Below are 14,827 nucleotides of genomic sequence, written 5' to 3'. Positions count from 1 at the left end.
GGGTCACCTCAAATAAAGGGGAAGGTGCTAAAACACAGAGGAAGGCCCTGGAATCATCAGCCCAAACTTTTCTACAGTCAGTGAATCACTGTTCAGTTGTCAGGGCTGTAGAGGCTGTAGTGGTATGAGGACCATCCTCTCGCAGTCTGCATGCAGGAAGGGAGGCAAGAGTCAAGGTGGGTGTTGTAGATAAAATTGGTGCTTGCGTTGTAATCTGACAATGACAGCAATTCTTGCCTCTAAGTCTAAAACACTTCAAGCCTCACCATTTAGAGTAAAATCACATTTTCCCCAGAGTAGGAGACTGTGTTGAGACATTGAACAAGAAGTGTTATAAGAAAAGCCTAAGATAAACTACAATTCTCAAGACTCACTGCATTGCTTTCAAATATTTTTAGCACAGCTCCCTCTCTCTTCTTTCTCATATTATCTATACCAGAAACTAAAAAACACTTGCCAGCTTTCAAATATGAAAACATTTGAGTTTCTTCCTCCTTCAAAAACTGTTCAACTCCACTGAATGAAACAGCATTGCTAGAAGCTCTTACTCCAGATCCAAATCATTATCTGGTAGGATAGATCCTGTGAAGATGCTGAAAAATACTAAGATCGCATCATTTCTTTTTAAGCAAGATTTAGAGGTAATCTTATTGAAACTAGTCATTAAGAAAACTGCTTCTAAATCTCGCCTTTCCCCCATAGCTGAAAAAGATTTGCCCACACTGTGAGTACATCTACTGTGTGCTGGTAGCTGATCCAGCTGCTTCCCAGGTGGCATTTATGACATGGTGACTTGGCCTCTCAGGGACATGGGGTCAGAATTGCGTCTATCAGTGTGGCCAGTACCACTGGCTGCAGTCTTTTCTCCTTCTCTCCCTTCCCATCTGAGGGTGAAGCAGCCTCCTTTGCCTTGCAGACTTCAACCCTGCCATAGCTGTGCCTCTTGTGGAGCTATGCCCCTTACTCTTGGCCTTGGTTCAGCTTTCCCAGCATAAGTGAATTGTATGTGTGAGGCTTTCTCACAGCAGCAGCCTGTGGATTGTGGCTGCTTAGGTGGAGATAAGCTGGTGGCAGTCCTTGGGAGCCCTGCTTGACAGGCTGAAAACAGCCAGACCTGGAAGGGAGGGATAATTACTCCAGCTTTCAGCTGAAGCAGTTGAATGTCACAAAAGCAACAGAGCTGGGGATTAGAAGTCAGTGCTTGAGGTAGGAGGGAACGGGTACCATCCCTTTGTCTTAGTGCTCACAAGGGTGAGTAGATTCTCCTCCTCTTGAGGGAAGAAGACATCTTCAGATCTCAGTGAAATGTAGATTTTTATGCTTGTCTCAGTCGGGAAGAACTTCTGATTTGACTGAATTAAACTTCTCTGCCTCAGTGATGAAGCGGTGGTGTCAGAGATAAGTAACCATGCTGCTGCACTTTGGATACCCAGCTCAATATCCTCATGCACAAATTGCCCTTGTTTCCTCTGATGCCACAGGTCATGGTTTCATTACTGCATACCATCTCTGCATCCTTCTGTTTCTCTGAAACATTTGTTTCTTGCATCTTGGTTGTGAGAAATGATCTTTCTAAAAACAATGCCTCTACTCTGCATTATTTCTTGGTGCAAAGCCAGCATTTTCAGAAAGCCTGAACCTTATACCTTCCTCTCCCGTTCTCTTATTGCTCTCACTGCCCCACCAATGAGGAAGTAACTTGGTAAGCCAAGAGCTAGGATTTGCCTTTGCTGGTTAAAAGGAGCCTCTCTCAGCAGTGAAAGAGAAGTGGCTATTTCTCCTTTTCATGCAACACAAGGCCTCATTCTAAATGACCAAAGACATCATCCCTCAAAGCATCCTGACCACATCATTATAAGCGGCTTATCTGAAGACAAAGAAGGTAGGGCAGCAAAACCTCTTGGGTGCTTCTGACTGGGGACCTCACCCTCAAGCACATCTGATGCTTGCAGATGGGCCCATATGTGCGAAGGCAGGCAGCCATCTGCTGTGGCAGCATCATGCTCACTCATGGGGATTGAAGTCTTCTCCTGGCAAAGATTTCCCAAGTGCAAGTTTCTGTGGACAACCTGATTTGGAAAGGGATTTTTGCATAAAAGGTGTGGTGGATTTTTTTGGGAGGGGTGGGTAGTTCATCCTGAAGGCCTTAAAGTTTGCTTTTTTTCACTTACCATCCGCACTAACACCTATCCACTCTTGCATTTACTGCTGCAGCTCTGCAGCAGGGAGAGCCACTGTGCTGCAAACAGACCTCAAACTTGGCTGCTTGGGGTGGACAGCTGCTTGGTTGGTGGATGAGGAAAGGAGATCATGGAGTTCTGACTGATCTAGTAATGTTTCCAGCTACTTTCAGACAAATGCTTACTTCTCTGAAGCCTGTTGCTTCCACCAGAAAATGAAAAGGACTATGCATATTACACCCCTATCAGGGCTCTCACATCCAAAGGAGTGACGGATGTGTCTAGCGCTCAGCTGCATGTACATCCTGTCACTCTTCGGCTCCATCCACCCATGGCTCATTTCCCTGGCACGTGGTGCTTTCTCCCAGCAGCTCTGCACCCACTGCTGCTCACCTTTGCTTACAAGCAATGAGCCTGCACTGCATTAATTCCCTTACATGTGGGATGCATATTGTAGCCTTTGACAGGTCCAATTTTTGTGCTTTGCTGTGCACATGCCTGAACGAAGGTATGACACGTGCAAGAGACACAGCTAGTGGCCTCCTTGCAGAGCAAATCTGGAGATACAGATCAAAATCTGTGTGACCCACAGCTGGGTGTTTTGAAGGTGAGGACTCAGTGGCCTAGATTACACTGCTCTTGGAGAATGGTTTGGGAAATGTCTTCTATATGCCTGGCTGGGTTGCTTGCAGATAGCCTGTATGCATACCAGGCAAGGACCAGCACCCTCTCAACATGGGTGCCATGCATGCTTCTGCAGAGGCAAAACAGTCTGGCTATCAGCTCTGGAGATACTTTTGAGCTGAGACTTTCAATTTATGCCATTGGTTCAGGAAGGGGAACTTCTAAGTGTTCTGGATGATGCTTTTCATACCTTAGGTAAGCATGAGTGGTGTCTGCATAAAGAGCAGTTTGGTTCAGAGGGCAATTCTGGGACACTCCTCAGAGGGCAGTCCCTGCTGCTGGAAGGATGGTGACCCAGAGAATGCTCCACGTCAAGGCACAGATTTGATGGTAGCTCGGATAGACACATGGTTAAACACAAGACACGTTTAAACCAAATAACTCAACCTATCACTTTCCACAGCTATGTGATCACCTTGAGGTCAGCACAAGCTAGTTGCAGCCCATTCTTTTGTAGAAGGCTGGTTACATACAGTGCAAACATCTCTGTTTAACGGGTATTCACTCTGAAGGACCAAGGTCCTACCACAGGCCACATCCTGAGTCCTCTAAGAAATGGTTATATCTTATCTTGGGGAGATCTGAGACCATGGCTTTTGGGGCATGTGGAAGTTCATATGGCATTTTTGGTGGTTTTGGAAAAATGCTGCAGCTGCCCCTACCCTCAGAGCTCAGCTATGGGGCAGAGCTGAAAGGAGCTGGCACTGGGTCCTGTGGCTATACAGGGTCCAGGAGACTGCTTCTGCTCTGCTTTGTATTGATGGTGTGCCTTGGCCAGCTCAGTCACCTCTGCTTTGCAACGGGGGGATACTGATGAAGATAGAGATGAGGACACTTAGTTGTGGCCTTACAAAGCGGTAAACCAGAGAGCCAACCAGCCTCCATATGATGGATACTGGGGGACTCTCAGGAACAACCTGTGCTTCCTGGAGATAGTGGCAAAGTGTTCAGCAGCCTTTGGAGTAAGTGTTTTTTAGCTTGACACAAATCTGCTCCCGTTTCAAGAGAAATCCCTTTACAAAGGGTCAGGTGAGAGCTGAACCCAGTCTGAGCAACAGCTCTCAGAAGAGATTTCTTTATTATAGTACATTAAAGGGAAAAATATGTCCTCACACTGGGATAAATGCACTTAATCCAAGAATGAAGTCCTCATGCTTGTCTATCTGGCTCCACTGAACAGAATATTGATGTTAAAAGTTAGGTTTTTTTAAAAAAGTCTAGTTCCATGAAGATTTTAGCCACCATACTTATGTTGTTCTGGTCAGAGGTTTTAGACCCGCAGCAAGCTTTTCTGTTTTTTCAATATTCACTGAATCTCTCTTCTGCTCTTCCTTGACCAGTATTGATGCTTAAAGCACTACATTTTGCCAGATCTCCTCAGGGATTCCTTCCCGATTACTTCTCTCCCCCTTCACTTCCTTCCTGCCTGTGCTTCAGACCTGCCATCCCTGTGCTGCTGTTCCAGGCAGGCACATTTTGCACCTCCTCCAAGACATGCCTGAGGCAGGGGTCCCTCCTGCCTCACCCCTGCTCCTGTATGGAAGATAGACGTGGAGGCTGAAGCAGGAAATATCAGGTCATAAGGTTCCCAAAGGAGGCAGGGAGAGAAAACACAGCAGATGCTGAAGTCATTAGGCGAGTAGAAGCAGGGAAATAATGACATTCCAGAAAAGCCTCTCACCGGCAGAACAAGCATCCTCCCAGCCTGAGACTGGAGGCTGCCTTTAGCTAGGCAATGGCTTAAAGTCCTGGATCTTGAGGCTGAAATTGCTGGAGCAGCGTAGCTAGTACATAGTTAAATTGACTAGCTTATTAGCAGTGTTCAAAAACGATCTCCCATCTTTATTTGCAAAAGTCTATGAATGGTGCATTATGGAAAGAGTGGGCCTGCAAAAACCAGCTGCAAATGATTAGACAAAACCATAAAAACAGTTACTTGCATGCTGCCTCTCCTGTTTGCAGGGCCATTAGAAGTATTGGCCTGACTTACTGTTAATATGCAGAGACTATTTTTGTAACCGTCCCTCTGTAAATTATCTGACAGCAAAACTGAGCTTTGCCCTGCTTAATGTATATCAAGTGAACTAAAGCAGGAAACACACACTGTGTGGTCTGCTGTATGTACAGATAAGAGCTGAGGAAAATCAGGGTGTGGATGGATTGTTTGCCCAGAGATTAGGAAGCTCAGAAGGAGCACACACTGTCTCTAAATATCAGAAGTAAGGGGAGGCCACATGGATATCCCATTTGCTATGATGTTCCTCAGGGACAAACTGTGCCATGGGGATGGTCTGGCAAAACCCAAACATCACTTCTGTTACAGGTCTGTGAGCATTAACCCCAAACGGCCAGCATGGGATAATGCTTTGTAGAGCTGCTGCTTCCTTCAGCAGTGGAAGTGGTGAGATGAGGAGGGAATGAGGCTGTGCTTCCAAAGCCTGCTTAGGGAGCACTGTATTGTCTCACCACCCCTGATCTGCAGTGAGCTGAGAGGGCAGCCTGCTATGTAATAGCAGGATGACTGGTCAGTGCTGAATGAGCCAAAGTGCCAATTCCTTTTTTTTACCAAAACTGTTTTAGCCCTTTTATAGAAAGCTGCTGGTAAAGTGCATCCAACTAAGGTTCTTGCAATCTTTTGCTGTCTCAGTTGGATTTCACATCCTTGGAGGCTGAACAGCCTCCCGCATCTGCAGGTTCTGCTGCTGCTTTTCCCCTGCCAGGCCCTTCTCTCTCTGCTGCTGCCACCGCTGCTTTCATGAAGAGCTGTTTGCTTGCACTTGCGCATGATTAAAAAATAATCTCATACTTGGAGACAGCAGGCTGTAGCAGAAACCAAGAATTAAATCTTCTTACAGGCAGCTCAGGAGCAGGGGACATTTCTGTGGCTCTGCCTTTGCCTGTGATTCACTGTGTAGTGGGAACAAATGGAAGATAAAAGGGTCAAGACAGCCTAGAGGGCAGAGGACAGCATAAATGCTGAAGACTTTTCTCCATTGTGTGGTAGGGGAAGCAGACCTAACCTTTCAGGAGAGCATGTCTTAACAAAAATGAAGTCTGTAATTACCACTCAGACTGAAAAATGTGATTTCGTTCACCATAGTTGCAGAGAAAATAGTGTTGGGCTATGGTTGCATTGCAATTTTAAGCCAAAAGAGGCTAGAAGAGCGGCAAGAAATAAGGTCAGCATAAGGAAACTGAAAGAAGCCTCTTGAGTGGGAAGGTCAGAGGGTTACAAAACAAGGAGCTTGGCTGCTCAAGCCATATTTTATTTGCACTAGTGAGTCTGTTAATGTGCCTTTGGAAAATGTAATGGCAGCCAGAGAGGAAGTCTAAGGCAGCTTCGGAGTGGAGAGTGCACTGCAGTTTGGTGTGGATGGGAAAGGGAAAAGGATTTATGGTAGACAAATGATCTGTGCAGGGACAGATTGCCCTCAACCTCAATGGAAAGTTCCCAGAGAGCTTGGCTGCCCCTCACTTCTCCCCAGTTGGAGGCCATATCACAGGCATTTTCCATGAGAACACCAAAAAGCATCTCCACTACTCTCCTGCTGATGCTCCAGTTCCCACAACAAAGGATGAGCATGTAAAACATTACAAGGAAATAAATCTTAAAAATTATTTTCATGTCTTAAAACTTTCCAATATGTGGCTTCTTAATAGTAGCAGAGTAATTTTCTGCTCAGTATTTGTACAAAAGCCGTCTGTGGAGGATTGTAGCCTCTGGAGGTCTCAGTTCTGGAAAAGCTCTAAGCAACTGAAACAAGGATTTAATGAGGTGAAATGTGTGTGGCAACATTAGCCATGACAGCATTATCATCCTTGGTACTGCTGATAAATCCCAAATACATTTCCCATTCCTTTTTCCCTAATACCTATGTAATGCCATGCATGACTCATCCTCTCTCATACTGTCAAAGCATGTTCAGTTCTGCAGGAGCAATGCATGATGTGACTGAACACCTGGTGCTTGCAAAAGCTTTACTCATTACCTGTTGGGTCAGCAGTTCCTAGGATAAAAATTTAGCAATACTTGCACATATGCACACATACACGTGGGGTGTGTTTTAACTGTATACCCATATCGCTACTTAAGGTAAACAAGCCTAACCTGTGTTTTCTTTTCCAGATGGATTTTCAGACTTCCAGTACAGCATTAACAGAAGTTTGGTGGAGAGAAGGGACTCAGTAGCAGCTACAGGAGACCTCACTCTCATCTACTTTGGTGAAATTCACTGTAAAACTTAACTACTTAACTGCACATTTTCTCCATGCACCACTTTTAATGAAAACTCTGCCTTGAAAAGGTCAGGACAGCCTGCCTCTTTGCTGCCCATGCACTGGTAGCCTGACAGCAGTGAAAGCTGATAGCAGTAAACAAAATTCCTCCCAACCTGAAAAGATAGTGCTGAGAATCCTCTCTACTTGGAATAACTAATGAACAGCAGCAACAGCCTGCCCCAGTCCTGTCGTGGGTTGTGAGAGGAATTGCTACCCATCACCCCTGTTCTTACTTACTTTCTCTATAAATAATATACAGCTCTGCACCTTACCACTCTTCTCATCTTTTCCTGTAAAGCACTGCTTCTTCCCCGAAATTACAATCTTATTTTTAAATATTGAGTGCAATGTGCTTTTGCATTTCTAATATATATGGACACCAGCAAATTGTCGGATGCCCCAAAACCTAATTTCTCACTCTGGAACTGCATCCATGTGATAAGGTCTTGACTGTCCCTCTTTTCAATGCGAATGTTTGGACACTGCTGTTGTGTTGCTAAGATAGGCACTTTCTTTTCTGAAGAAAATTTTACTTCAAATGCTGTTGTCAGCCATGATAATTCTCACAGATTCATTTGAAACTTCCAAACACGCATGTTCTGGCTTAAGTTGCGGAGGTATGAAATGAGTCATTTTATCAGCAATGCTAAGAACACAGCTGTTACCACATGTGTCATTATTGTGCTGGAACCTTTTTTATTCAGCACTAAAGTGACTTTCTTGCCTATGAAAGCTGAAAACATAGACCATATTAGGATGGTTTCAACCACTGATTTCTCCTTTCAAGTTGAAATATGAGATTTATAGAGAAACCTGTTTGACTAGAAAAAGACTTTTTAGGAAATCCATGGTTGGCTAATGCCTAGAATTTTATTCAATCCATTCAAAAAATAGACAGAACTATAAGGTGGCACGTGTTGTCAGAGAGTACAAATGTCACATCTTTCTTTATACAGCTTAATTTAAATCCATAGATTAAGACAGTGGAATGATTGCTCTGGGTGGAAAATAATTAAAGGCTTTTTGTGCAAGGACAAATCTTCAAGTAAACACTTACACAAATGTATCTAGTTAAGCATAACTTCTTCTATCCTCTATAAAAATATAAACAGCATTTCAAAATGTCTTTAGATTAGTGTTAGTTAAGGTCATCTAACACGTCATTAATGTACTGACAGAATATGGGGCCTGGGCATGTTGAACTGCATTTAGTACTCTATACCCAGCCAAAACTGAAATGTTTTGTATAAGCTTCAAATATAATTCAATATAATGAAAGAAAAAATATCAAACCAAAGATACATAAGTATGAGGTTCCTCCTCCCACATGAATTTGTAATTTTGTATGTTTTGTTAATATGGCAACCACTAAGACAAAAGTGGCAGTTTTGCACAGGGTAGTTGTAACTCAGGATCAAGTTTATCTTGTCGCTTCCCAGCAATGCTACTTTCTCGGAAAGACATGTACCAGGATTAAATTAAGGACACTCAACTCTCATGTATGTTTTACCTCTGCAGTATTACTTTGATACAGACTGTAGCATGTGACAGGAGGACAAGTGCAAATTACAAGGGCAGAATCTTGGCTTCCCAGACAGCAGAATCAGGTGGTAAAAGCAGGACTAAACAGTATTTTAAAGGCAAGAGGAAAATTAAATAAAAAGTGAACTCATTTACACTTTAAATGGCGGGATGTAGGTGGTTCCTGCTACAGCTGTCATAAACGCACCTTAGGTTTTCAAGGAATGCAATCTGATTAGCTAAACATCTAATTGTTGTTGCAAGGACTTATTGGTTCAACACAGATTAAAACGTTCGAATACACTGAATAAATTGGTCACAGGTCTAGTCACATAATTGGCTTTTTCCCAACCCTAAATTTGTATTGGAGCAGCTTCCCTATCAGCTGTGTGTTTGTATAGCAGAGCACTTGATGTTGGAATTGACTAGCATGTATGCCAACAGCAGCTGATATTTTCCAGTTAAAGTAATCTAACAGTGAGAAACAAAACCTAAGGAAAGGGTCAGGTTTCAGATAAAGGTTGGACATTTTGAACTTTGGACAAAGTGACAGGTATCTTTGAGTCTCCTGGTGCTGGCGCTTTTGTGACTGGGTTTGCGTGGGCTTTTAGATCAGCTATTCTCTCTTTAAACCTTTGCTGGAGGTACTTTTCTTCTTTGGAGTAACTTTTAGCAAAAGCAGACATCAGCAGACATGCTGCCACGGTGGACCCTCCAATGCAAAACAAGATTGCTCCTGCCAACTTGCATATCTCAAGGGACCCATTAAACTGAATGGCACGGGTATCCACCACAACAAAATCATCTTTCCCAAGAGCTTCAATTTTTGGTGGCACAAGAAAACCTACTACAAGAACCGATAAACCTATCAGCATAAAAGCCATCCCAGAGATGAGTCCGACCTGGAAAACAAACAAACAAAAATCCCAATTAATATGCCTTTCCAGTTTCCAGCTGGTGTCTCATGGAAGCATTTCGCTTTCACAGTGTCTTGCATGTACACCTCCCTCTTCTGAGAGAAGGCCAATATTTTTCTTCTAGGTCATATGTGACCCTAAGAGAAGTAGAATTAGACAGAGAAACTGTCTTTTTACAATTCATATTTATTTAATTCAGTATCGACATTTCTGGAAACCGTGGAATATGCATCTACAAGTCTAAGTAGCATTTCACGTCAAAATGCCCCATCACAGAGAGGATCACGGTTTAACACCAGTGCGGGGTGTGACTGACTATTTCTGTAGCTTTTAGGTAGTAGTTATCAGCAACAGTTCAGTCCCTGCTGACAGGCTGTCACCTGCTTGCTTTTACTGCATGAAATGTCCCTCCTTTGCAGGGATTAGAAGGAAGTTGCTATTGCCATGCACAGATCACAGAATACTTTTAGCATGTTTCACATGTAAGTGAAAAATTTGGTTCAGGCAGAATGGCCTTACTATTAGAGTGGAGGGGTTGGATTAGATGGCCTCACAGCCTCTGGTATTCTCTAGTTCCATCAAGTTCCCCGACCCTAATGGTTTTCTTGATCCTCAGGTCATGCACTCCCAGAGTTACTGCTGTTAACCTACCAGTCCTATTCCCAATAATCTGACAGGACTATTGTGGGTGCAGAGCAGAGGTAAACAAAATTTTTAAGCTATGGGGCGTTTCTCAGACCAGGCTTTGTTTCAGTGATATGGCTCCTTGTGACAGAGGAACTAGAGGGTCCAAATATCCAAGAACTCGCCTGGAAGCTGGCATATCTTGGTAAAAGCATCCTGTTTTCAGGCAGACAGTTACTCAGTCATGTCATGGAAAACTAAGCATCAGAAGGTGTTTCTAGATGAAAACCTAAACCCCTTAGTTAAATGGGAATGTCTTGAAATGGGAATTTCTTTCTCCAGTAAAGCAAAAAAGGGTAGTACCTTCCAGAATGCAGAGCTCCACCTGCTAGGCGATCTCTGGATCTGAAAATCATCCTCATACTCCCAAATTGAAGCGGTGCAGTCCTCATAAAACTGATGCAGGTAGGACCGAACTCCATAGCGTTGGTACCCTCCCTCAGTGCTGTCCTGCACATGCTTGGATCCGCAGATGTCAGCATAGGAGCTCATCCTTCCTGCCTGCAATGAGAGGTTTCATGCAAAGCAGATCATTATTGCTGTGGTGGGAGAGTAAAGCTGGTGACAGATTCTGCAGATAACATCAAGAAAAGCAGCCCAGGATAAACCTTTCCTTCATTTTTTTCCAAACCAAGAAATGAGCCTGGTAGAATTGCATGTGGTGACTCACCTCAAGTGAGCCCAGGGCACTCTGCATCTTGGTGCAGCACAGCTTAAAGGTGCTGCAGGGAACATTGCATCCCATACACATGGTGCCCACTCCCCATTTTTTGCACTAGTGTGCTACTGTGTTTCCATGGAGATGAAAAAACCCCAGAATATATCGGGTAATGAAAGCCAGTATCGCTTAAGGGTTCATGTTGTCTCTCATCCAGACTGCTTCTATCAGTTAACTAGAGCCTGCAACCTTAGGAACTTACCAAACTGCTGGGTAAATTGGGTTATTTTAATGCTTTTGCCCAAGCTTTTGAAGAGCTGAGCTAAGCATTGGTGAAGCATTCATAGCCATGAGAAACAAGAGGCAATAGAAGTCCTAGGCAGACTGAAACTGTATATATCCTGTACTTAAACATGGATAATTAAAAATTTTAAAAATGATATGCCATAACAGAACCCATCTGCTCACTGAAGAGAGTGAAATGGTAATACTAACTGTGGCAAACCACTGCTCCCTTGAGGAAGTCAATGCCTAAGCTCCTGCTGACTTTAACAAAATCAGAATTCCACCTGCTATGAAAATAACGAACAGTGTTCCCTACTTTTTCCACTTCATGGAAGTTCTAAACACAAAATTCGTATTTAACAATGCAGCTCGCAGGCCTGAACTTGCTTGCAGAGGTGCAATGCTACTGAATTCATTGAAGTAATACCACCCTCTAAAAAACCTGAGCAACGGGTCAACCTCAGTTAAGCTGACTGACTTCCCTTTAAATACATTCAAAAGTCTTAGTCCAAAGGGAACGGTTAATCAGTATTTGCATCTGAGTGTCACAGCTCAATTTATATCAGCTTTATGCAGTTCAACTGATTGTCACAGCAATTCTGCTTAGAGGAAAGGAAGGAAGGAAAGTTTGACTTGCTCATGGCAGCTAGGATCTTCCAGTTCTGCAGCCCTACAGCCCTTTAGGAATGGGTGATTTTGCTGGGTATGAAAAAACAGACTACGCAAGAAAAACAAACACTGCTACATTTAAATTAAGCAGAAACCAGAATGTATCAATGGGGAATGGCAACAGCCTGAGTTAATCTCTCAGCTGGCTCTGAAATCACTGCTGGTATAACGGTGATCTTCCAGCCTTTAGGAATCTGGTTATGGTTATGTTCTTTGCTCAGGGACGGAGAGGGATTGCATTTTGTCTTTATAAAAAACAGTAATCTTTTTTTTTTTCCTTATTTTGCATATTAGATATCCATTTACTTTGGGATTTCATGATCTCAACATCTTAGTTATAAGATGCATATCTCACTTATAAGTGCATATCTCACTCCTGCAACTCATGATGAGTTTCAAGACTTTCACAGAAACCATGGTCAAGTGGAGGAGGAGACCTGTGTTACGCTGGGGCCCTAGCAAGGGCCAGAATTCACTCCAGAAGATGGAGGGGGCAGGAGGGACCATGCTGGTGGCTGAGCTTCACGAAGCAGTAGTGGTAGTGCCAGGTACAGCTTCTGGCAAGAGCCCCTTCTTTGAACCCAGAACAGTCTTAGCATCCCCTGCAAGTTTCCCTTTTCCACTTCAGCCACTGTAAAGTGTTAGGAAATGTGAGTGTTAATATACTGAAAAAAATTAGTTTGTTGTACTCTTTTACAATGCTATGAGATTTTGAACACTGTAACTTTGAGTTAGTAAAAAAAAAAAAAAAAAAAAAAAAGAAAAGTGGTATATAATCTGAACTCTTGGGGCAAACACCGAAAGCTACTCTACTCTTTTTGTTTTCCCAGAGAGTCCCTCCTTCTGTTCTTCGTTCCCTACCTGAAATGAGAGGAAAAGTAGTCCTTTTTTTCTCACTGCCACCATTTTTTCAGCAGCTAGCTAGTCTTCCACAGGACAAGCACAGAAAAGCTCTCATAAAACCAGAGTTCTGTCCACCTCATAAAAATACTTTCAGGTGAAAGGATAGGATGAAGCATTGGTGTAGTTCACAACAGCTGCCGCAGTTTTCACAAACAGGATCTCACAGTCTGTACCTCAAGGATAAGAGCTGTTTATGTCCATATCCCTCAACTTGTTTTCTGGTTGTAAGCAACCACTCTAGCTCCCACAGCAGAAGAGAAGAAAGTAAGGAGTCCAACCAAAGCTCTGAAGAGACTCCTTCTCTTGAGTCCTCAACTTACATCTTCATTCTCATATCAACCCTACCTCGTTAAGTAAATTATGCTTTACTCCTTCCAAAGCTAATTTAGCATCACATAATGCACAGAAAGGGGGGCATTTTCCCCGGTTGTAAGTGACTCCATAAGGTCAACACAGGGAAGGACCAGACCTAACATGAACAGATAATGTGGCCTGCCAAAGCTCGCTTGCATTACTCCAGCTGCCACCAGGAGACGATTTTAAAGCTTCCTTGGTTTCTCCAGAATTCAGAAAGTAGGTGAAGCACATTGCTGAGTCTGAACCAGCAACTGTAGTTATTGCAATTAAATTAAGAAATCTCAATGTAACGTGACAGAAAGCTGTATAAACATTATCTTGCATTCACTGCATTATATGTAGCTTTAGTTAAGAGAAAGAAAGGAGGGTGTGAGTGTTTCTAATAGTTTGATGAAGAATTGCCTATAACATCTACACTGTCTGGAATTACTTACATTACACATAGATTCTTTTTCTTTAGCAACCTAAAAAGCTATTAGGAGCAAAAGGATAAATAAGAGCTGGGAGGTGGAACAGAAAACAAAAGAATGATCTTTTGCTTGAAAGAGTTGTGATAACATCAAGTAGTCAAGTAGTGTGACCTTTTAAAATAGGGGTGGGGGTGGGGGTGCTGCCAGCATCATGAATTCTCTTCAAACCCTGCGTAATATATATTAGTGCTACTGAACATTTTCCTTATGCTTACTGTCTTTCACTTAGAAGTAATCTTGTATCTTTTGCAAAATATTTTGTCCCTTTGAGAGAAGGGAAGAAGGCTTCCCAGCACTACGTGAGTCATTGAAGCAACCTGGTAATCTGGCCTAAGATGGCCTCTTTTCTTAGCTGCAATGTAAATACAATGATAATGTTCCTGCTACTTACAGATAGAGCAAAGGAACTGAAACAGTCAGAGCATGGTGGGAGAAAACAGTTCTCCATAAATAAGAAGGAAATGTGTCATAGCATCACTCTACATTGGATGAATAAATACTGCAGTAGCTATGATGTCTTGAGTGTTGATGTGTATTTGCATGTCTCACTTCCATGGCTGAGAAACTAAATGCTGAAATGCTGGGAAACTTTTGCTAAAAACAGAGTCACTGTTACCCCAATGTGTGTTAAGCATGAGCTTAGAACATGCATCCAGGCCACAGGAAGTGGTTTAATCATTAAAAGTTTTCCAGCGCCTAAACCCAGGGTGCCTAGGAACATGTGGGATGTATGATCACAGCTTCAGAGCACACCACTGCGTAGCAGCAATCCATCCCCTAGCAACTTTTGTTTCCATGGCAAAATGTCCTGTTTACTCTGAGCTTTACTATTCTCCACTGATCTGGGGAGATGTGACTAGATCGGTGAACAGGCACATTAAAAGATGAGCAAGCACCAAGAAAAATTACCCAATAAATTTTCCAACTATTTTGTTTCCTTATTGAAGGATTGGACACATTTTAAAAAAATGTGAGGAAGTGACACCTAAAAGGCAGGACAAAGCAAATAAGGATGTGCCACTGCTCAGCGACACCACACAGCCATCAAATGATGCCACAAGTCTGTTCACACTGGTGATGTTCTCCTCTCCCTTCTCTGGATTAACAGCCTTTGACCCTTCTACTCAGAGTGCTGTTTCCAGTCTTGACCTATAGAAACCAAGTTCCCACCAGACCACTGTTCCAGAGCGCATACTAGAAGAAATAACCTGCCTTTGACAG

At 43.1% G+C, this 14,827-nt stretch overlaps 2 protein-coding genes across 2 annotated transcripts in view; both read right to left on the bottom strand.

Moving 5' to 3' along the window:
* The window catches only part of MRS2 (magnesium transporter MRS2), a 460,047-nt gene that overhangs the window by 84,383 nt on the left and 360,837 nt on the right, over nucleotides 1-14,827 (bottom strand). The window lies entirely within an intron of this gene.
* On the bottom strand, nucleotides 7,962-10,982 carry NRSN1 (neurensin 1). Its single transcript, XM_069853088.1, has 2 exons — nucleotides 10,568-10,982; nucleotides 7,962-9,565 (listed from the first exon to the last, which is right to left on the bottom strand). Exons 1-2 carry the CDS (start codon nucleotides 10,754-10,756, stop codon nucleotides 9,167-9,169), a joined length of 588 nt encoding a protein of 195 aa, XP_069709189.1. The 5' UTR covers nucleotides 10,757-10,982; the 3' UTR covers nucleotides 7,962-9,166.

Source organism: Phaenicophaeus curvirostris, chromosome 3 (assembly GCF_032191515.1).
Source record: "Phaenicophaeus curvirostris isolate KB17595 chromosome 3, BPBGC_Pcur_1.0, whole genome shotgun sequence".
Taxonomy (NCBI): Eukaryota; Metazoa; Chordata; class Aves; order Cuculiformes; family Cuculidae; genus Phaenicophaeus; species Phaenicophaeus curvirostris.
The sequence above is the reverse complement of the archived record's forward strand: the minus strand, read 5'-3'. Positions and strand labels throughout refer to the sequence as shown.

What these genes read in the sequence shown, in the direction of transcription:
- NRSN1 (XM_069853088.1), bottom strand. Translation starts at nt 10,756, where the DNA reads ATGAGCTCCTATGCTGACATCTGCGGATCCAAGCATGTGCAGGACAGC. An exon ending in GGAGCTCTGCATTCTGGAAG is followed by an intron (nt 9,566 to 10,567) that starts GTACTACCCTTT and finishes TTTGTTTTCCAG; the next exon opens with GTCGGACTCATCTCTGGGAT.